The sequence below is a fragment of the Desmodus rotundus genome, chromosome 2 (assembly GCF_022682495.2).
Source record: "Desmodus rotundus isolate HL8 chromosome 2, HLdesRot8A.1, whole genome shotgun sequence".
In the NCBI taxonomy this organism is placed as follows: Eukaryota; Metazoa; Chordata; class Mammalia; order Chiroptera; family Phyllostomidae; genus Desmodus; species Desmodus rotundus.
Window position 1 is genome coordinate 103,286,863 of NC_071388.1, and position 24,196 is coordinate 103,311,058.

Here is a 24,196-nt window from a genome sequence, read left to right on the forward strand (position 1 = left end):
ATCCCCAGTCAGAGCATGTACCTAGGCCGCAGGTTTGATCCCTGGTTGGGACGTGTAGGAGAGGCAAACAATCGATGTTTCTTTCTCACATCGATGTTTCTCTCTCTCTCTTGAAAATTAATAAACATATCCTCAGGAGAGGATTAAAAAAGGTGAAATTATTAAAAGTGGTTATTTTGAGGCTATAGAACTAGGAATCAAGGGAGCTTTTGCTTTTAACTTTATGCTACACTATTTTCTATATTGTACCTCAAGTATCACCTTTATCCTTGTCTCAGTTTATTCTAATTTGGACATCATACTCTGAGCAGAAGTCCAATACTTTTCTATTATCTTATATACTGAGAAGTTATAATTTCTGTAAAATAAAGAAAAGACTTACACTGGACACTGCACTGCTCCAGGGTTATCAATGGATACAGTCAAAATTCCTCCATTCGTGGTGGAAGTCCGCCACCTAGTTTCAAAAAACCAGAAACTGCATTAGAATAAAGTTTATAAATCCTATAGCGTATTAAACATAAAAAAACATACATTTCAAAGTAGATACTACTTTTTCTTAGGTTTTCAGAAATACAACAACTTGGGTGTAAGAAATCAATGCTTTAATAATGTATTAAATATTTTCCAGTATAACAAACATATACACATTTAAAATATCGAATAATAAAAATGATTTTAATGAAAAGCAACAGTCCTTCACCCCACTATTTTCCCCTTCTTGCTCCTTAGAGGCAGTACTTTTAACCTTTCCTGTTTTTACTGCTTGCTGGTTACTCCAGTTCACTAAACAAGATGCTTCTATAATATCTTACTATGATTATGATTTAGCTCAGCACACTATTCTTTAGTTTCCCTTCCTAACTCTAAATGCTTTGATGGCGGTATCACTATTTTACTCCCATTATAACTTCAAATATACTTAAATATCTTTCAGTAGTATCTCTTGACACCATCCCCTCCCCATTTAGTATAAAAGAATAGTAGTAGTACCTCTATTCCTTCCTTCCACCTTTTCTCCCACTTTTTATCAGTTCTACTTTTATATTTATGTCAGTTAGAATTTGACATTTATATTATATTGTTACCAAATTAAGAATTTTGTGCTTTGTTCCATAGGTTGATTCTCAAAGTTCAAAACGAACAGCATTTATATTACAATTATATAAACATTGTTCATGTAGAAGCAAATAGGCTATGATTATCATTTCTTCCTTATCATTTCCAATGTCATGAACCTGTGCAAAAGAATACTGCTAGTATCAAGTTCAAATGGTTCCCTTTCTTATACTCTGATTGCTCAAAATCATGCCCCAATTTAGTTAGCATCATATCTGGACCATGACCCTGTTTTGTATGTTTTGTTTTCCAAAACGTAGCCATAATTTTAAATAATTTAATCTGAAAACCTGACCATATTGATGGAATTAGAATGTTACAACTCATACTTCGGAAATGCAATTCTAACAGACAAAAAAAGACATTAAAAAAAAACAACCTTAATAGGGGTAAGGGGGTAAAATATGTGAAAAGGGAAAATATTCTAATGTTTTTAAGGGATCACAAATTTTCTAAAAGCTCTTCTGGATTTTCTTCTATTTATTTGCTGAATAGATTCATTTGTATAGAAGCAATTACAGAAAATAAAGGACTATTTCATTAAAGTAGAATAATCAGGCAATAAAAAAATTAAACATAGAGCAAGGTATTCGGTGCTAAAACTCTTACATACCAACATGAAAATACAAGTTTTGGGCGGGGGAGAAAAAAATGGATTCATTTATTTCAGGCTCAATGGTTAATTTACTTTGGGTCTCATTTAATTTCTTTTAGACTAGGGCACAAAGTAGTTTGGGTCGCTAATATTCTGGGAGTTTTGAAATGACATCTTGAAAAACAAATTGAAACTTACTGACGAGTTCTCTTTGCTACTACATCGTCTAGCAGTTGTTCTGTGTTCACCTGGGCCTGAACCTGAAGGGAAAAAAAAAAGCAGTAGATCCCACAAAAAGCAGAGGATTTGAATTCCAAAGAGCTATCCTCCAAACTTTATAACCCAGTGTGATACGTGTATGAATATAGGAGGGGCATGTGCCTATTCTGGCAACACCTCTTTGTTGGGGTTCTGCATCATAAGTAGTAAAAACAGGTTTATTCCTAAATAACATGTTAAGGTTTTATAAGATGTTGCTATGGAAGACAAAAAGAGAGTTTTGGGGGTGGGGGTGGGGAGGAACTAATGTAATGTCATGTTCTCCATAACCAAACCCAACCCCAACCTCAACCATGGGCCATTCCTATGACTGAGGAACTAAAAATGGATGCTCAGGATCCTTTGTTTGGGTAAAAAGAAAACATCACCAAGGGTTTTTTTGTACCTTTAGGCCTCTTCTGAAAAGAAAGGTTGCCTGACGAGTGTCTTTCTGGTGACTTAATTTATTTCCACTCCTGGTATAATTGGTTGGAATGTTATTTCTGGAAAAACAAAAACAAAAACAAAAACAAAACCACACATATGAATGAACAGTCTGAGCCATTTAACAATTTTCAAACATCCTGAGAAAACAATACACAAAAATAGTTAATTAAATTCATAGGTTGATAATGTGAGGTCCACTAAATATAAAGACTCTGAATTATTTCCTTATTTACATGAAGCTATAGAGATTTGATTTAGAAATATCTCCCTCTGTAACATATTACATAACAATTTGGTTAATTTTGAGCTAATTTATCTTGCAAATAGAGTTATCTTATCAACTCTCTAATATTCAAACATAAAAGATCTCTTCTGAAGACCTTATAAAGCAACATTTTTAATGCTATTTCTTAAATTTGGTGGAAGATGCAAGTAAAGATTTATTTGCAGGATTAGTACACAGAAAATCATACCTAGGCACATCATAATGAGACTGGCTGGGAACCAAAAATATAAAGAAAATCTTGAAAAATAGTGTCTTTTCCAGTTTTCCTTTTCATCTGGGAACTTTTATATAGTAACATAAATCACAGAAAAACTTACATCTATCACAACTCGCTCCTTCACACTGAGAACAATGTACTACTCTCAATTATGTTTGACCTGACCATTAGCAATTCCTTTCTAATTTCTACAGAAAGTTGGTAATATAGAAAACAAACATTTATCTACTTATTTATTTTTATAAATAAATGCTTAATTAAATATTGCCTAACATTACCTCTAACCTTACTTACAGAGGCTCAAATACAAAATTTCCCTGGATAGCCCAATAAACATAGACTTGTTAATGGGTCATATAATTGACAAGTTATTGTTTGAAAAGTCCCCCTTTTCCAAAAGGTACTATCAAATGTCTTTCAGCCTTGGCTGGTGTAGCTCAGTGTGTTGGGCATCATCCTGCAAACTGAAAGGCTGTGGGTTCAATTCCCAGTCAGGGCACATGCCTGGGTTGCAGGCCAGGTCCCCAGTTGGGAGCATGCAAGAGGCAACCGATAGATGTTTCTCTCATACATTGATGTTTCTCTCCCTCTCTTCCCTTATCTCTAAAAAATAAATAAAATCTTAAAAAAAATTTTCAAAAGAGAAAGATAGTATTTAAGTAAAATGGCAATTCCAGCCATTCTATTTATACAAAGACTTTATTTCAGGGTTGTTTTTTTTTCTTGTTTTGAATTATCACCTATAAAAGAGGAATATATAGTATTTGAAACTGAAATAGAGGGAAACTTCACAGCTTGTCAACTTCTTTTGTGCCCACTTTATCCTTACAAAGAACAGAATGCCATAACAATAAGACATAATTTTTGGGGTTTTCTTACAGGCTTTCAAATTAATATAAAAATAATCTCAGCTTAAGAAGCATTCATACAGAATTCTTTCTAGTTTGCTTTTTCCACAAACAGCATACATTGTTCTATTAAGAGGCCTTGAGACTGAAAAACAAATTCAGCTTTCAGAATTCCCAATTTTGAACAATTCCAGCTGAGGTATTTTTATGAAAACAGTCACCTTTTGCAAGTGTATTCAATATCTCAAGAGAGATAAAAGCAGCAGAGTGATTTTTTAAAAAAAGTTTGTAATTAGTTAAATTCATCAATAACAGTGGGTCTAAGAAATATGAAAAATTATCTGTAAATACTTACATGTTAGATGATCAGATAGACATCCCTAATATATGTCTTGAGAATGACCAGATAACTATAAGAATCACTAAAAATCCATTCCTTTGAACACTTAGGCAAGAAGTATATCTTTAATTATGCAGGGTAACATACTATTGTCTTATATTTGAGTACTTACTTTCTATTTAACTGGTTAGGTCTCTTGAGAACTGTAACTGGTTTTCTCTGCACTTCGTTTTGTCTCAGAAGGTTTGCCTTCCTTTTTAACGCTGGAAAATATCGTTCTATATTCTTTCAGAAGGCAAGAAACTATGTTAATCAGATTGTTTTTTGCTATATACTTTATTACAATAAGCATTTCTGAGGCAGAATGGACAGGCTAAAATGACTTGAATATTTCCAGTCTAAGTGACTGAAAAGACAATCACATTATATTCAAAATACTTGCAATTAAAGGAGAATTTGGACAAAAAAATGATTTTTTTCTATTTTGGCTCTGTTCAGTTTGAAATGCTCTGGGACATGCATAGATGATGGAGATATATAGGCCTGGAGCTCAAGAGAATAAAAGCCAGACATGTAAATTAGGGAATCATTTATATAAACATGGTTTTTTTACATCAAGTAAAGGGTAAGAGGGGCAAGTTCCAAAACAAATGTGTGAAAGAGAAAAAAAGAGGTTTTAATAGCACAGAAAACTGAGTAGAAATGGTTACAGAGGAAAAAAATAAAAAATATTCAATGCCACAGAAAATAAACACATGAAATGTTCACTTCTTATCTCTCCACATATATAAATTCAATCCGTCATTAAAGCCTAATTCAGGTTTCTCTGTTTTCCATGAGGTTGTTTCAAAAGTCATTAACAATATGAGCTATATCTTAATCTGAATTTCCTTATATTTTAAGCATATGTAACCTACTTCATAAATATCAGATAGACTAAAACCTGCAAAAATTATGAAAGTCTTCATTTTCGTGGCAAGGAAATAAATATAAAAACAGGGATAAAGAATTATCAAGAATATAAGAGAAATGCTATGAAATCAGACTAATGGCTCATTTCAAGCTTTGTATTTTGTCTGTAATACCACCACCAAGAACCTTTTTATAGATAAATGTGAAAGCTCCTTCCATGATGCTGTTGTCACGTTATTTTCCTTCAAAGCACCTGCCGTATTATAATCACAGTTATTTGTGTGATAATTTATTTAATGTTTATATGTGTTCTCCATGAGGATAGGGATTTTCCTATTGAATTATTGCAGAATCCCTTGCATCTAGCATGTAGTGGGTACTCAGTCAACTTTAGTTAAATGATAAATACATGGAAAAGAACTGTAACAATCCATTAATATATAACAAATTTGTGTTCCATGGATTCAATGTTTGTATATGCGTATTAACGTATACCTAGGGATAAGTTTGTGTGCAAATGCATGCATACATACAGAGTTTTTTTTGAAAGGCAACAAGCATTTATTTGCAATCCCCCAAAAATAGCTATTTGGGAAGCAATGATTCAGGCCAAATCCAAATAGTGTTCTTTCACAATAATTTTGATATAGAAATATTATTCCTTGAGGAAAAGAAATTAAGGTATTTAGTTTATTTTTAATGTTAATTGTATTAAGGTACTACTTAACATACAATAAAATTTTAGGTGTACAGTTTAATGAATTTGGATAATTACATAGAATCATGTAACCACATCATAACCAAGATATGGAAGTATCCTTACTCTAAAATGTTTCCTTGTGTCCCTCTGCTGTCAATTGCCTTCCCTCGACAGACTCCTATCCTAGGCAATGACTGATCTGTAACTATAGTTTCTCCTTTTCTACAATTTCAAATAGAGCAGGTCCTGGAATAAAGTCGTTTTGTTCAATGTCATTTTGTTATAATGTTGATGAGATGCCATCAGAACCTAACTCTTGTTCATACGAATTAGCCTATGCCTTAAAACTTAAGCCTTGTGCTTAAAGCTGAGAATCTATCCTCGACATAAGTGAGGACTTACTGTAAATAGAATCATACAATACCTAGTCTCCGTGTTTGACTTCTTTTGCTTAACAGGATGTTGACATATATCCTTGCTGTTTTGTGTATTAACATTTATTCCTTTTTTATTGCTGAAGAGAATTTGATAGTATGGAGATAAGGTGCTTATTTTTAACTGTCTAAACAGACAAATGATTAAAACTACCTGTTAGTATAAAATAACATACACACATATACACATATGTACACACACATATACATACACACAGCAACAACAATTATTTTTTTAACTTCACAGAAGTACTAAATGGTTTAGTATTATCAGAAGCAAGTTAAAAGTTCTACAAAACATAACATACCTACGGTTTCGGGAAATTCTAAATCTAAAGGAAAAAAGCTTTAGAATTGACACTAACAAAATCCCTGAATAACTTAAACACAACTTTACTTCCTGGTAGATATTTTAAGTTGACTTTCTCTAACCAAAAAGAAAATTCATTCTTAGAGACAACCATTCCCTTCTTAGCACAGCTATTTGCTCTATTTATATTAGTAGTATTTAATAGTAATACAAATGAGTACATAATCTTTTCCACTTGGTTATTCACTTCATAGGTAAGGAAAACATACATTTCTATTGAAATAAAATCTATATAGTTTATAAACTATAAGGAAGAGATAAAATAACAAATTAGAACTTTTTTAAAGTGTAAAATTTTGAAGTACATATAGCAATTGAAAGCCAACTAAGTTATTTAGGTGACTTATGTAAAGAATGAAAAGGGATGGTATGAGTTATTCATATGTAAACAGACATTTTCTAAATTGCTGAAAAATAATCTGCTTCACAATTGCTAAACTGTACCCTAATAGGTAAAGAATGAAAAGGGATGGTATGAGTTATTCATATGTAAACAGACATTTTCTAAATTGCTGAAAAATAATCTGCTTCACAATTGCTAAACTGTACCCTAATCAGACTACTAATCTATATTCAGGTTGAGGAAAGGGTTTTTAAAAGAAACAGCAAATTTCAAACCGTATCTTTGCCAAAAATATCATTCAAACTTTGAATATATGGATTTTATAATCCAGAACATTGTTAGCATTCTATAATTTAACACTTTCAATTTTCACACAACTCAAAAGACTACCACATATGGTAATTTAGAAGTTTTACTAGAGCAAGTAATTAACTAGCAGTTAAACCCGAACTCCCTTCCAGTATCCATATATCATGAATGATTTTTTTAAATTTCAGGATCTGTGATAAAGTTTTAGAGGAAAGAACATCTGTTGTTGGTGGCAGAATTGAAAAGTTAAGTAAGAGATCTAAGACAGTTGTTCTTAACCAGAATACACACACTTAAGATAATTTAAGGAATAAATGTTCTGAAATTTTTTATAAATATGTATTATTTTCATAATCAGAGAAACCAAAAAGATCAAAAATAGAAGAATAGAACATTAAATTCGTTGGTGCCTCAGACCTACTAAACAAGAAATAGAAGAAAAACCATTTCTGAAACTATTTTAAGGAATGCTTTAGCTAACTCAAAAATTACTCATTGAGATGTAAGTAAAACCAGTTAAAATTTGAGAAGTAGTTAACTTATGGTAGGTAAATCATTGTAACTCTAATTTAAAATATCAATGAGGGAACAGTTTTCTACCCAAGAGAAATGAAATGTTCATAGAAACATTATTTATAATACCTAAAAAGTGAAACCCAAAATGTCTATCAACTAGTGAATGGATAAACAAAATATAGTATATCCATTTTTTATTCAAAATATGGATTTTTATCTAAAAATTATTCAGTAATAAAAAGGAATGAAATATTGGTACATGCTTCAACATGATGAACCTCAAAAAAATTATGGCTAAATATCTGACCAAATACTATTGTATGATTCCATTTATGTAACGTGTGCAGAAAAGACAAATTTATAGAAAATGTACAAAAAGTAGATTAGTGGTTTCCTGGGGCAGATGATGGGATATAACTGCAAATGGACATGAGATTTCTTTTTAGAGTGATAGAAAGGTTCTAAAATTAGATTGTTGAGATGACTGTATAATGGTAAATTATTTAAAATTCATTGAATATATGCTTAAAACAAATAAATCTTGTAGTATAAAATTATACCTTAATAACCTGTTAAAAATCTCTCTCTCACACACACACAACATACACAATATTGTGCATGTGCATGTGGAAAATCAGGAACCTGTAAAAATTTTTATATTATTTAAGAATGTGGAAATTTAGGCAGTACGCATGACTTTTTATCTCATTTAATTAATTACATAAATTGTTAGGTAAAAAATGAAAGTACTATGTAAAAAAATGAAAATACTCAAATAAAATGCTCTCTCAAGGTCATTCACAAATTAGTACAAATAGTGGAAAAGGGTATCTCACCCAAAATTAAGCCATCATCCTACCTTGTCACTTAGAGGTGACCGATTCATAGGACTCATCCCTTTTCGAATTCCAGTTGTTTTCCTAGCTGCAAGGCCAGTGATAACTCCATAAGGACGTCTCTTGCCAGGCATTATTCTTCCTCTACGACTCAGACTATTCTTACCAAAACCTGTAGGGGGAAAAAAAGAAGAAAAAATATCAATCTAAGAATGCGCCTGAGGGGCACACATGTCACAAGATATTCTATAGTATTATTTATATATATTTCTTATAAATTACATATCTCATTTTTAATGAGGCAGTAAGGTGCACTAGAAAGGGTTCTCCTGCAGTAATAAACCACAAAGGACTAGAGGATTCTCACATTTCACCTCTAGCTATCCCTCTCTCTTTGGCGTTACTTTCTTAACAGGACAGTCTCAACTTTCCCTGTGCAATGTTTTGGCCACTAACCACATGTGGCTATTGAGTACTTGAAAAATGACTAGTCTAAAATAAGATGTAACAAAAGAATATAAAATATTTTATAAATAATTTTATGTTATATGTTGTAATGATATTTTGGATATATTGGATAAACAAAATATATTATTAATATATGGCTGACATTTTAATTTCTATTGATAGTGCTGATCTAGAATGGAATCACTATCTTTATCTCCTATGTACTTACTATATTGCAGTCTGGCTTCTTTATTTTTAGTCCTACTGTATTCAAACTTTTTGCTAAAGCCCCCAATGAGTTCCAATGGACATATTTTATTTATTTTTTAAATTATATTTTACTGATGATGCTATTACAGTTGTCCCAATTTCTCCCCTTCCCTCCCATCCACCCAACACCCCCCAACTCCCTCAGGCAATCCCCACACCCAAAGAAGATATTTTAATCTCTGCAGTGTGTGATATTACTGACTTTGTTTTTCCATTATGTATCTTATTTACTTTTTTCTAATTATGAAAAAATAAATAGGCTCACTGCAGAACACTTAGAAACATAAATTTACATTACCTATTATTCCACCACCTAGAGATAATCACTATTAACATTCTATGTCTTTCTAGTCTTTACTTGTACATTTTAGGGTTAACATTTTTAGTTTCAACTATTTTTAAGCAACTCGAAAGACTATCACATGAGGTAAATCATAATTTTGTAGTACTAAGTGATAGAAGGTAGACTGAGTCAATCTTCCAGCACAACCACACTTTCCATTCTATGAACTAGTTTGTGGTCTATGAGGAGGGAAACAAAAAAAACGGTATTTATAAAAAATTGTGTATTTGTTCTTACATGTTTAAACTTCAGTTACCTTCAAAGTACTTTCCATTTGATGCAATACACCTATCAAGGCTTTTTTCTCCTGCTCAAACCTGCTTGAACTCATGCTTTTGATGCCTTTTAGTGCTTCTACCTTTTGTTTCATTTCTTCCACATGTGCAAAAATATTTCCCTTTGAGGACTTTTTTCATCTGGGAAACAAAACAAAATTGCTTGGGGCAAGATCAGGTGAATATGTTGGAGGGTGGGGTATGGGGATCATGCCACTCTTTGGTCAAAAACTAGTCAACACACAGCAAGGTGTGGGCAGGTTGGCTGGTAAACTGCCCATCATGAAATGGGCAAAGGCATTGAAAGAGTCTTGACAGGGGGAGGTTAAGAATAGTATGGGAAATGGAGAAGCCAAAGAACTTACAAGTACAGTCCATAGACATGAACTAAGGTGGGGGAATGCTGGGCGGGGAGGGCGGGGGAGGGTGGGTGCAGGGTGAAGGGGAATAAAGGGGAGAAAAAAATGGGACAACTGAAATAGCATAATCGATAAAATGTATATATTTTTAAAAAGTCTTGAAAAAAAAATTCACTGAAGCCAAATGCAGCTTCTCACAACAACGCCAGCTGGTGTACACTGATACAGATGGGTTCCTGGAACACTCACCTAGCAGGGATAGCTTGTATTACAAGGGGCCACCCTCCAAAAGATAATTCCAGTATTTTTTGGGTCCCTCCTCATATGTTAACACTATATTGTGACTATTATCTCAGGTATTTAATATTCTTTTATTATACTATTTTTTAATGTACATATACTTTATCCAACCAATTTTACACTAATCATTTCAGTTACTTCTAATGTTACACTATTATAAACATTGTAGTAACACTATAGATAACATTTTTATACACATTCATGATTACTTCCTGAACATATAAATTTCCAGAGGCTGAAATGCTATATCAAAGAGTAAAGCAAATTCTTGAGGATTCTGATTTACATTATAAAACTCCCCTCCAGAATGACTACGTTTATTTATATTCCAGGAACATAAAGGTACTACTTTTTCCATATCACTGACTACTCCAAATATTATTCTTTTTAATCTTTATCATTTGGTATTTTAAAAGAATCTTGTCAATGAAATGAAGTTCAATATGAGTACTCTTGAGGTCCAGCAAGAAAAAATACATAAAATTTTGTCTTATTTGGTATTTACTAGTGAGAATAAACATTTTCCATTGTTTTTTGGCTACGTGTATTATTCTATTCACAAACTGTCACGTTCATAAATCAATTTTCTAGGGCCAAGTTCTAATTTCCTTTGATGCTTTGATAAAAGAATTTCATTAAATTTACAATTAATTTTTCAGGAACTTACGTCTTTAAAATATTCAGGAACAGGGTATGTCTCTCCCCTTATTCAAGTCGTCTTTTGCCACTAAATTGGCTTGGTAAAGTTGTAAGCTTTCCTTCCCACAGGTCCTGGTCATTTCTTATTAAGTTTATTACTAGATATTTTTTTTGTTGTCAATCACAAAAGATCACTTTTCTAATAATTTTCATAGTCATGCCTGGGATTACAGAAAGCTATTGAGATTTCAATTATTACCTTTTAACCAGCCATTCCACTGAACTCACATATTAGTTTTAAGTCTTTCAAATTATTTTCTTGGGATTGGCAATGATATTACCCACAATTAATACTGCCTTTTTCCTCCTAATAATTATACCCCAAATTCTTTTATTTCTTAATGCAACAGTCAGAAATTCCAGAGAGCCGTGCTAAATAACACTCGTGATACTGGCCATTCATAATTCTAATTTTGAGGAGAATGCCTTTAGAATAGTATCCTGTATAATACTACACACCTACAAGATGGTTAACAGGTCTCCCAACAGAAAAGTTTCACGATCAAACTAAATCAAAAGTTTTCTTTTCCACAGGATTTCTCAGGTCTAATGTGTATGAAAATTCTCCAACATGGGCATAATAGAGTATGAGGTCTGCCCAGAAAAAGTCCAGCCATCGTTAATATAATGAGAACAGTTTGTCTGACATCAATATAACCTGGCAGCTGAGGAGAGTGGACTGGAATGAGCATGCAGGAACAGTGACGACTTCACTGTGCTAGTCAGTGGGGGCAGCAGATGCGGTTGAGTAAGCATGTGTACTGTGTGGCTGTCACATTCAAAATGACTGAGTGGCAACAAATCTGTACCAAATTTTGTGTTAAGCTTGAACATTCCTCCGTGGAAACTATTCAGATGATTCCAAAGGCTGCAGCTATGGGCAACTGGTGATTAGCAGCTTTATCATGACAATGTGCCTGCTCATGAATCACATCTCATGCAGAATTTTTTGGTGAAACATCAAATCACCCATGTGACTCAGTCCCCCTACAGGCCAGATTTGACACCCTGTGACTTTTGGCTTTTCCCAAAACTAAAATCACCTTTGAATAGGAAGAGATTTCAGACAGTCAATGAGATTCAGAAAAATATGACATGGCAATTGGGAGAAATGTATAAGTCCCAAGGTGCCTACTTTGAAGGGGACTGAGCTATCATTGTCATATGTACAATGTTTCTTGTATCTTATTCAATAACCGTCCCTATTTTTCATAGTTTGTGGCTGGATACTTTCTGGACAGGCCTCATATGTCATTCCCAAACTTAACTATTTTGAAACCAAAGTTCAGCAAGAAAGTTAAGAAAACCTATTAATGTTATGATGGTTGAATTAGTTAGCAATTTATGGCCTTTTAGCTCCCAATTCACTTTATACTGCCCTGCTACAGTTACAGGAACATTTCTCTTACCAGTAGGTACCAGGTTAAGCTTTCTCAGTAGAGAGCTCTGGAGGTACATCAAGGCTTGTTCCTGTGGCAAAGGACACCCAATGGCACCCATTATCCCTCCCTCATAAGCTGAGATTATGGTGAGGCAAAAGAGGTGCCTAGGGTACAAAATTTGAGAGGGAGTGATGCCTTAAATTTTGAGCCCTAGGCATCTCTCTAGATGTCATCCCAGGCATCACTATACTCTGACCCTACTCACCCTCCAGTGAATTTAAGTTGTATCACCCCCACAGATGGCTTCCCAGTAAGTTCCATCAGCATGGCAGCTCAGTTAGTGGGGAGATCTTCCAGATTTGTTCCTTTCTTGGGTGCTCTGCCTCAGAACTAAAGGTACTGAACTCACTACTTTTATAATCAAAGAAAAAAGCAATGAAGTTATAATTTATTTTTTAAAAGATTTTATTTATTTAGTTTTAGAGGAGGGAAGGGAGGGAGAAAGAGAGGGAGAGAAACATCAATGTGTGGTTGCCTCTCACAGGCCCCCTACTGGGGACCTGGCCTGCAACCCAGTCATGTGAGCTGACTGGGAACTGAACCAGCGACCCTTTGGTTCTCCAGCTGGTGCTCAATCCACTGAGCTACACTAGCTGGGGTGAAGTTACAATTTAAAAAATCAAATTATCGGTGCTCTATGTGTGGTTTTCTTCTGGAATTGCAACCAAAAGAAGATTAAGCATGTTGGGGGAACGTGTCTATTCAAATTAAATATACAATTACTTGCTATTTTATTTGTATTACATGAAGCAGCATTGTGCTGAATCTTTAGCCTAAATGAGAACTTGATGAGGTTGATGCTAACATCTCAATTTTGTAGGTGATCAAAGTGAGGCAAAGAACAATGACTACCCAGATGTTATAGTCAGAAAATGAAAGAGCAGAATTCAAGTTTGTGTGGCTTCAAAAACTGAAGATTGTTCCAAACTGCTATGTTAAAACTAAAAAATAAAAAGAAGAACATACTCTATGGTATAACTCCAAAGAGAAAAAAACATTATAGAAAAATTGGCCTCAAAGCTAGATATTACAAAAGTTGAATAAGTATATAGACATGAAGTGACAAGTACAAAGACATGGGCAACTACAGCACATTGAAGGAAGAGGCAATCTAGGGAAAAGGATAAGAAGTGAATGAATGTGGTGGGCTCAAATCAGAGGGCTTTAGGTGGAGATAAAGATTACATTTAACTAGGAACGAGGTCACAGAATTCATGATCAGATTATATCAGTCTAGAGGGAGGGAGAAAGCAGTGAGACCATTTCAGATGCTACTGCAGTACTCAAACATGACAATGATAAAGGACTGGGAGAGGAACAAAGAAATGTGAAAGTACTGTATTCAAAAAAAAAGAAAGAATGAATTAGTGGAGCAAAAAGAAAGATTAAGGAGAGAAGGAATCCATTATTATATCAAAGTTTTAAACTCAGGAGAAAGTGTCATTAACAAGAATAAAACTGATTAAAAGGAGAATAGCATACATAGGACAGAATTCTGTTCCTGGTTACCTTCTATTTCTGACTGTTATAGTCACTGTTTCCACACCAATTAACCTTTCCACTACCTTTTCTTTCTCATAGGTGGGTTCTTCTCCTCCACCTTCTGGCAAGACTAGGTCATCCTTTGTCCCTCCCTCCCCCTTCTACTTTTGAATAAATTTCACCAGTCATATCTCAGTTTTAGCAAAGGAACTTTTATTCACTTTTTCATTTGTCATGTTTCATAAAGACCTATACACACTGCCCCAATTCTCTCCCTTCTTATACTTGGTAACTGCCTTATATTCTAAAAGGCACAATGAAGAGGTACTAAAGAAAAAATCTAATGCAAGTCTTTTTATCCATTTAGCCCCTCTAGAAAGTTCTCTTCTGTCTTTCCAGAGTACATTCATTCTCATTACTTCAATTACTACCTCTATGAAAATCCTTTCACACTTTCAGGTCCACTACAGCAGCAGTTTAACACTAGCCATTTATAAGAACCACATACGGAGCTTTAAAAGAACCCCTAGGCCCTACTTCTGCAGATTCTGGTTCAGTAGAAATAGAGTAGAGCAGAGCATTGGTCTAGTTTATAAAACTCCACAGGTGCAAATAAGGTTGAGAACAAGCAGAACTAGAGGCAGAATTTTTCATCTTTCCTTTGAATCTTTAGCCTGATCTCTTCATGAATTTCTTTCATACACATCCCTTGTGCCAATAATTTCTGGAGTTTGATCACATGAAGATATGAGGAGTTTTCTGGGAAATGTCATATCACACAGAGTATGCAATTGTATTACTGACTCTTTTCTGAAGCAACATACAATATTCCCATCTCTTGTACCTCTCTAAAAGAAACAGCAATCTCAAACTTTCTGGTCTCAGGATCTCTGTATGTTCTTAAAAATTAGTGAAGAACTCAAAGAGTTTTTGTTTCTGTGGGTTTATGTATATTGAGACCTACCATACTAGAAATGAACACTATGACATTTAAAAACTATTATTTCATTAAAACAATGAACAAACCTATTACATGTACAGCAAATAATTTATTTTTAATAAAAAATAACAATTATTTTCCAAAACAATAAAAAATAATAGGAAGAGTGGCACTGTTTGCATTTTCTTTAGTGTTTGGCTTAACAGAAGATAGCTAAATTCACAGACTATTTCTGCATTCAACCTGTTTTAATTATCACACATCATGTAAACCCTGGAAAAGCCCACTGTACATTTATAAGACAGTAAAAGTGAAAATACAATTAATGGCTTAGCATTATTATAAAAATAGTTTTGACTCTCGAGTCTTAGGGACTCCCCAGGGTCCCTGGACAACAGTTTGAGAACTGTGGCCATATGGTGTTCTACCACTGAAGGATATTTAGGTCATTGGTACCAGCCAGTACTTACTGAGTGACTAAATTATATCTTGGGCACAATTGGGAAGCCGTTACTCACTTATTTGTTCAGCCATCAAAAATAATTTACTGAGTATATGCCAAGGGCTCCCTGTTCTACTTGTGCTGTCACTTCAAGCTAATATCCTCACTGACATTACAATGTGGAAATCTGAACTTTTGCTAACCAATCAGGGCTTAAGACAATCCCATATCTCTCTACACATTCAGTGACAGCAGCGGCTGTTCTATTTTAGGCCCTGTCACATACAAGTGGAGAACACACAAGCACAAGTTCAATCTTGTAAGATTCTAAGCTGCCCCTAATTATCATTTATCTCTAGACTCAGATCATAACCTACTGTTAAAAGGAAAACCTCTTCTGATCCTTTATGGACCAGATCCTATTTCATCTTATCCATTCAATCACCACTGATCTTGTTAGCACAAAAATCTCTACCTGAAGTCCTATGTCAGAATTTCTCTAATGACATTTCTCAAGTCAATATTTTCTACTTTATCTCAGTTACCAAAAATTCCTTGAAGTCAAAGTCTGCACCTTTACATATCCTGAACACCTGGTCAGTTCAAACTATTTATCAGGTATTTAACAAATGATTAGCATAAATGACTATATTTCAGCTTCTATGAACTCTAAAATTATTTTAAAACAAGTTATATCTAAAATATGGTATACTATATAATATTCATTTTAAAATCTTTAAATATAAATTACTAGAATTAAATATTCATTTGCTATAGCTAAATACCAATCATGAAATTTACTCATTTGGGTTCAGCTGTTCATAGAACTAATTGTGTTTGACTCACTGGAGATTATTTTTTATGTTTTTCAATGTATAAGATAAAAATCAATTTACAAAATAGTTTATCAAACATTTTTTCATATATGTAAAAAAGATGTAGAGTTTTAAAATTTTGAACAAAGTTTTATTCTAAAATGCTGATATAACTGCTAAAAATGTTAATGAATCATATATAATTAAGTGTTCAGTTACTGCCTTAAATCTATTTTGGAGCAAGATGGTTATAAATAAACAAACTTTCTGATTACCAAAAATAACTGTATTTGTAGAGTTCCAAGATCATTAGATCACATCTAAAGCATTCAATTCTGAGTGTCACCTTTGGAGGATCTAACAAATCCTAAAGGTCCCAGACAAAAGGATAAAGAGTGTAGAAGTCATTTTCTATACAGAACAGTAGTCTGCATATACTTAAAAAGGTTTTCATATAGAGAAGGGAGTTTGCTTCTTATAACTGTAGGATTAACAGGTAGGCATGATTTAATTCAAGTCAAGAAAATTTTCTAGTAAACAAAGCTATCACCAATAATGAAAGAACTCTAACGAGGTGGTATACTTTGTCACTGAATGTATTTAAGCTGGAGTTACATAGTCATCCACATGAAATACTGTTAAAGGAACATGTAAGAAGACCTCATGATATATAAAAGCCTTTACATATTATGTTCATAATTCAATTCATACAAGGTATGTCTAGAAGGTATCCGGCCACATAATATGAAAAAGAGACATTTACTAGACAAGATACAAGAAACACTGTACACAGGACAATGATGCCTCAGTCCCCTTCAAAGTAGGCACCTTGGTACCTCACACAGTTCTCCCAATCACCATCAGATGCCCCATCATATTTTCCTGAATCTCATCGATGGTCTGAAATCACTTTCATTTCAAAGGTGATTTTAGTTTTAAGAAAAGCCAGAAGTCACAGGGTGCCAAATTTGGGCTGTAGGGGGACTGGGTCACTTGACTGATTTGATGCTTAGCCAAAAAACTGCATGAGATGTGATGCATAAGCAGGTATATTGTCATGATGAAGCTGCCAATCACCAGCTGACCATAGCTGCAGCCTTTGGAATCATCTGAGTAGTTTCCACGGAGGAATGTTCATGCTTAATGCAAAATTTGGTGCAGATTTGTTGCTCTACTCGCTCATTTTGAATGTGATGGCCACACAGTACACATGCTTACTCAACAACGTCTACTGCCCCCACTGACTAGCACAGTGAAGTTGTCATTGTTCACACATGCATATTCCAGTCCACTCTCTTCGGCTGCCAGGTTACATCAATGTAGCACAAACTGTTCTCATTATATTAACAATGGCTGGGCTTTTTCTGGGCAGACCTCATAATTTACACATACTTTAGACTATGTCTATACCGAGGCTTAGAAAAAATTTAAGGCAACTTAAATTTTTACAAGATTTTAAGATTAAACAAAAAGTTGATAGTAAATACAAATCCCAAACAAAAGGTACTGATATATTTCCTCCATATTTTAAGTACATACCAAAAATAGTATACTATGAACCCCCCCAAAACAGCTCTTTAGTCTTACTTGCAACTTACCAGAATTTTGTTGGATTCCCCATCGTACTCTCATCCTGAATTGCCGGGCACCATTTTGCTGGAGTCTTCTATTTAGTCGTGGAAAATTCTGTTTCTTTCCTTCCTTTCGATTCAATTTGATGATATCATCTGTGACAGAGGAAATTCAATGATTATTTATTTTCATTTTAGCTTAATGACTCAATTACTTAGTCTCATTTTCTAGTTGATAGATTTCCATGTCCCTAACTTTTCTACTTTGAAAGCACTACCATAAGAGGGTAATAATGACAAGATAAAAGTTCAAATCAACCAATGCACTTAGACCACTAAAGAAAGGTTCTGTAGGAAATGTTCAAATAAAAAGTCCAAAGAAGAGACCTACCAATTAATGAAGATTTCGGTTACCCATAGTATGGCATTTCTTTCCCTGATTAATGTAAATAAGCGAAAGCCTGTTTATAAAAAATTACTAATACTTCTTTCCATAATCACAGAACAGTCTCCAGTTTTTAAAGATAACCAACTTTCAATAAAACCACAAGCAGTCAGAAAAATATATCATCCCATTAAAAAACTAGATTTATACATTCATTTCAATTCAGCATTTATTAAGTATTATACTATGTGCAATAAATATATGTGGCAGAGTATGCTATAATAGAAACAAAAGTAAAATATGATCCCTCTCAGTAAGTTTAAAACTACTGATGGAAACAGACATGTGAACAGCAAATAAAAATTAAATAAGTACCATTATAAAGATATAGTGCCAAGAGAAAATACTCTTGGTTTCTGCTCCTCTAGCAAAGTAATTCAGGGTTAACTTGTTTTTCTTTTTATACTGCTCTCTCTAAGCCTAATTAGTTCTCAAAACACTTTCAAAGTGCCCCAAGGTAATTTACAAGCCTTACATTGCTTTAATACCACAACAGAACAATGTGAAGATCAGAAAACAAAATGTTCAACAGATTCCCATTTACATCTATTAAAAGGAGGTTACTAGGTACTGTCTGGGTGTCACAACTGGTTACAGCGTTGTGTCGGATATGCCAAGGTTGTGGGTTTGATCCCAGGCCAGGGTACATACAAGAAGCAGCTAATATATACATAAATAAGTGGAACAACAAATTGATGTTTCTCTGTTTTACCTCTTTCCTCTCTCTCTTCCAAATCAATAAAAAGGAAAAAAAAAGGAGGTTACCAAACAGGAAATAAAATCAGTAATATTTTAAAAAGTATGCAGATGGTTAATAGACTTATCATAAGGATCACAAGGTAGTATATTAATGCTGAACCACTATATTGAACACCTAAAACTAAAAAAATATTGTATGCTGACTATACTTTAATAATTTTTTGAAAGGTTACTAGAAGCCAAAAATAATTATAAAGGAATATCCAATTTCTCCACAGTTCCAACTCCAATATTAATTCTGATGACTGAAAACACAAATAAACCAAATAAATTGAACTTAAGAAAATTTCACAAAACTAATAATTAACCTGTGATTTTCTTCCTAACTACTCTAAATATAAATAATCTAACAATGATATCAATAAATCTATTACTACTCTACCTAACCCATCTGCAATCTTTAAGACTCTTAATCACATTCAAATAAACATATAGTGATATAAAATAATTAATTTCTCCCCAAAGTACTTTGTTATCTCCTGGAGATCAATCCTTCAACTGCAAAAGAGTTCATAAAAGTTAGACACTCAAAAACAGTTTTTAAAAAATAAAAATAAAAAGGTTTAATGACTATCAGATACATGAGCCTGCTAAATTCTGAGCAGAAAGAAAATGGTGAGAAACACACTTTTTTTTGAAACACTGCTTTCCTTCATCAGAAGTCTAAAATCTCAGAGCCATGAGAGTACACACAAAAAAATGAATTTGGTCTGGGGACCATGAAAAAAGTGGAAAGGCAGGGGACACAAGGGTATAATTTTGACTAACCAGATTAATCTTACAATATGACATTATAGAATACAAGCATAACAAAAAATCAAAAAAAGTATAAAGCACATCGAATATAAAATTATGTTTAAATATTTTATTATCTAAGTCTTCAAGTTAAATGAGCTACTATGACAGAGAGGAGTCTTCCAATCTGAAAGAAGAGAATGGCTTTCTCCTACTCATGGAGCAGATAGGGTAAGTATCAGAAGAAAAAATCCATTATGATGAGCTACTTTTATAAAAAAAGTTTCTTCCATAACACTAGGGGTATATATATATATATGGTACTAATAACAGTAGCAGTAACAACTGAGTATTAACAGGCATTGTTCTGCATGTATTCATTTATTTCTCACATCAATTCTATGAAATAAGTATAATATTCATTTTCAAATTAAGAAAATAAGCCAAAAGGAGGCCAGCTATTGGTAACCTTGGTAGATATTCTATATGAATATTCACATAATCCTGGTAGAGAAACGATTTAAAAGCAAAAGAAAAATGAGATTCTAAAACCCCTGCAGACCTGATAAAATGAAATATTCACAAAACATAACAATTGTTTAAAATAGGTATCTCTCTATCCCATCTCTGTAAAATTCTCACTAAAACAAAACAAAATGACATCTGACAAAAAGCTCTTGGGAGTATACCTAACAGTATGTTCTTGGTGTAGAGGAGATGATCAAGTTCTGTTTTAGCTATCCCCGGCACTTAATTTCTATCTTCAAAGATAATTATTCCTCAGCTTTTTTTTCACTTGAACATCCTAATCAAACAAAATACATGCAAAAACCCTAGAAACTTAAGATAATGTATTGGTAATGAAAATACCTGCTTGACACTTCCTAAAATATCTATAGCCAAACCCAACCGAAATTCCTGTTCTACCACTTACTTGTTCTAGGACTTTGGACAAGTTACTTAATTTCTCTACACCTCAGGCTTTATAAAATGGAAATAACAATGGCTTCTATAGTGTGTGTAAGTATAGAGCTACTGTAGTTTGCTCTGTATAATAGTACCTTTTTGCCCAGATTTTTGAGGGAAAAATAAGGATGCGCATTATACATGGGTAGTACCTGAAGTACCTTGTATCTGTTCTTGTGTTTTGTAATTATTTGTTACATAAAATTTCTTGTACAATATGTTCAAAAATAAATGCTAAAATTCCTTTATAATACAAAAAACAAGTATCTATATACAAATAAATAAATAAATGGATTAAAAAATTAAAACTAAAGATTTTTTACTGATGTTTTGGCCAAAAACATGGGTATGCATTATACCTGGGACCACGCTATACACAGCAAAATACGGTATTCTGTATACCAGATACTGTTCTAAGCAGTTTATATATGCCTTTTGACTCATTTGATATTTACATAGACCCTCAAAGCAGATAAGCCTGTTATCATCATCAGCTTTTTACAGATGAGGCACTGAGAAGTAATTTGCCCACAATCACGTGGCTATTAAGTGGCAAAAGCAGGATTTGAACTGAGTTCATGTCTGGATTCTATGCTTTTTATCATTAGGAGTACATATACCATAGGGTTATTATGAGGATAAACTGAGTTTGCATATATTACATGTGTATAGTCCAGTGTCTAGAAGGTAGTAAGCACTCAATAAATATTCATTATTGTACTTTTTCTTGGCTTTAGCTCAAAAGATTTCTCATTTTTTTACGGTTCACTAAGACAAGACTTGAAGCCAAAGGTATTATTTCTGATGACACTTAATTCATATAGTGAGTTCTGACTTGTGGCAATCATACAAACCAAGAATTCTTGATTTTGACTAGAAACTTTGCAGATAAATCACAACAAAAGAAAACTACCGTCCCGGGAACAGGTACACCTCTGTATCCATTAGTCACATACTTTTCAAATATGGCCAAAAATGTAGTCCACAGAAAGAGCAGGCAGAGCAAACTACACCCAATACTGTAACTTGAATCCCGACAAAAAAAAAAGGAATTCCTTTTAAATGAGCTAAGCCAAACAGAGACTCGTGCCTCAGTAGTGCCAGGTCTCAATTTTTAATTAAATCAGCGATCCTCCTGCTTTTTACATAATCATCGCCAAATCACCCCACCCTTCTTATCCGTGCTAGATCCCACTTTACCCGGCTTCGCATCTGTCCATGTAAATCTCTCCTTTGGTTTTTGATTTTTTTTTTTTTTCTAATTAGCTAGGCCTGGATAAGGAAATACTCACTGCCTCATTTTCAGTGACTAGAAAAATACTCATTTTTCTAGTCACTGCCTTAATAAAGCACCATCTGATGAAGTCCATTTTAACGATACTGCCTTTCTGACTAACGCTCCGAGGTCGGTGCCCCTCTGGGGCCCCAACCATGCGACATCTGACGCCCGTCAGAACCGCCAACTCTCGGGAGGCGTCTTCACACTTCTGGTTAGGCCCCCAGAGTAGGCCTGGGCACAGAAAATGCCCAAAGAGCCCTTTTTTGGAAGCACTGATTTTAACCGAACGCAGAGCCAGCCGGTGTCTCCTAGCTTTCCTCAGAAAGGATGGCTTAGTGGGACCATTCCCCTCACTCCCGGGATAACGCCCATAGGCAACACGCTGGAGGGGAAGCCCGCGGAGTTTTCCTCACAAAGAGCTGCGGGTCACCCGCAAGTGGTAGCGCCCCTCTGGGGAAACAGAGGCTATCCATCCCTCAACCCTCCAGACCTTCAGGCCCACAGCGCCGCCCCAAACGCCACCTCTCAGACACAGCCCCGCCGAGGGGGCGCTCGAGTAGCTCAGGCTCGACCCTAGCACTCGGCACCAGCTAGCTAGCGCTCCCCAAGTCCCCAGAGACCCTCACTTGGTTCCACCCACCCTCAAAACAACAACAACAAAAACAACAAAACCTTGATTGACACCTGCAGCCAACCACCCCTTCCCCCCAAACCCGGGCACTTGGTCCCACCTACACCCTCCCCCCACTCCAACTCTATCCAACTCGGCTCCTCACCGAGAGACATATCAATTTTGTCGAGGTTTTCATTACTGCGGGATTTCGGAGGCGGTGTCGGGGTCGCTGAGGCTCCCACTAACCGGGTACCAAACCGGTTCATGGTTGGAGACGTCGCGCTGGTTCAGTCAATAGAGAAGGCCGGAGTCTGAGGCCTGCCACCTCCCACTCACGCTCACAGACTAGCTGCACCGAGGGAGCGCGCACGCGTGAAGGCTGGCCCTCACCCTCCTACCCTCTCCTGTGGGCAGGGGGAGGGGCTATAGAGACCAGCGGCCGACCAGAGTGGCCTCACACGCTTCTAGTTTCTAGCGGCCCCTGTCGGACAGGAGGAAACATTGCACTAGCTGCTCTGGGCTCTTGCAAGGGCCGTTGTTTCAGCAGTTTGCCTTTTCGCCCAAATTTGGGGATGCTGGACCATGAGCACCTCAGAATCACATGTCTTAAATGAGATCATGTTCCTCCGTGTCCTTCGAGTCTCTCCTGTTACAGAAAAACCCCTAAGCTTTGGCACACACGAACCTTTCACACACCACTGCAATGCAGCCTCGGGGGCACGACAGACCCCAGTGAACGAAGATTGCAGAACAGCGTCCCAGCTCCCCTATCCTTGGCCAACGACTCCACCTGCAGCATGCAGAATCGCCGCATCTGGACGCAAAGCGAAGGCTGAAATGGTAATTCGTGCGTCACTAGCAATAAAAGTAAATGCCAATGTTTCCTGTATCTGTACCATTTCTCAATCTGCACTCTCAAAATATTGAGAAGGGTACTCACTACGTTAACAAGACTTCATCTTCCTTTGAGAGATAGGTAAGTACCTCTGCTTATTTGGCTACGTTATTCTCTAATTCATTTGCTTTGGGAATTAATAAAAGGATTCGTTTTCTTTCTAAGCATCCCTACAGGGAAATATTACTATTTGATGAATGCTTGCATAATATCTTTTTTCCTGTTTACAAAACGTTATATTCCCTCTCTTCTTACCTTCTCCTCCAGAGTAATTGCACTTATGTGGAAGCGTTTAGGTCATATCATCCTTATAACAGCTTAAAACTACCTAAGATATTTGCATTTAAGGGAAAATCGGGGTGGGTATTCTGTCCGTTTAGAAATCTCTGCCACCTTCCTTCTTTCCACTTCCTGAAATGTCTTTTTGCATAGAAACAAACCAGTGACTTAAAGTATCTCAAAACCACATAGCCTGTACTTAATTTTTCTCTGCCTGAGACAAAAATATAATCACATAAAGAGTGAACCAGGCAAGGACAAACCTATGAAGGGGTACAAGAAACTTTAGTGGGGGAAGAAACGTTTGGGC

At 35.0% G+C, this 24,196-nt stretch overlaps 1 protein-coding gene across 1 annotated transcript in view; it reads right to left on the minus strand.

Annotated features, from left to right (window-relative positions):
• Positions 1–23,108, minus strand: part of FYTTD1 (forty-two-three domain containing 1) — a 28,109-nt gene extending 5,001 nt beyond the window's left edge. Inside the window, exons 1-7 of the mRNA XM_024578056.4 lie at positions 22,876–23,108; positions 17,943–18,071; positions 8,554–8,702; positions 4,283–4,395; positions 2,379–2,475; positions 1,913–1,974; positions 383–457 (exon numbers count right to left, since the gene is read on the minus strand). Coding sequence (XP_024433824.1) covers positions 383–457; positions 1,913–1,974; positions 2,379–2,475; positions 4,283–4,395; positions 8,554–8,702; positions 17,943–18,071; positions 22,876–22,978 — 728 coding nt within the window. The 5' untranslated portion in view covers positions 22,979–23,108. The remainder of the gene's footprint in view (positions 1–382; positions 458–1,912; positions 1,975–2,378; positions 2,476–4,282; positions 4,396–8,553; positions 8,703–17,942; positions 18,072–22,875) is intronic.
• Positions 23,109–24,196: the final 1,088 nt, after the last annotated feature.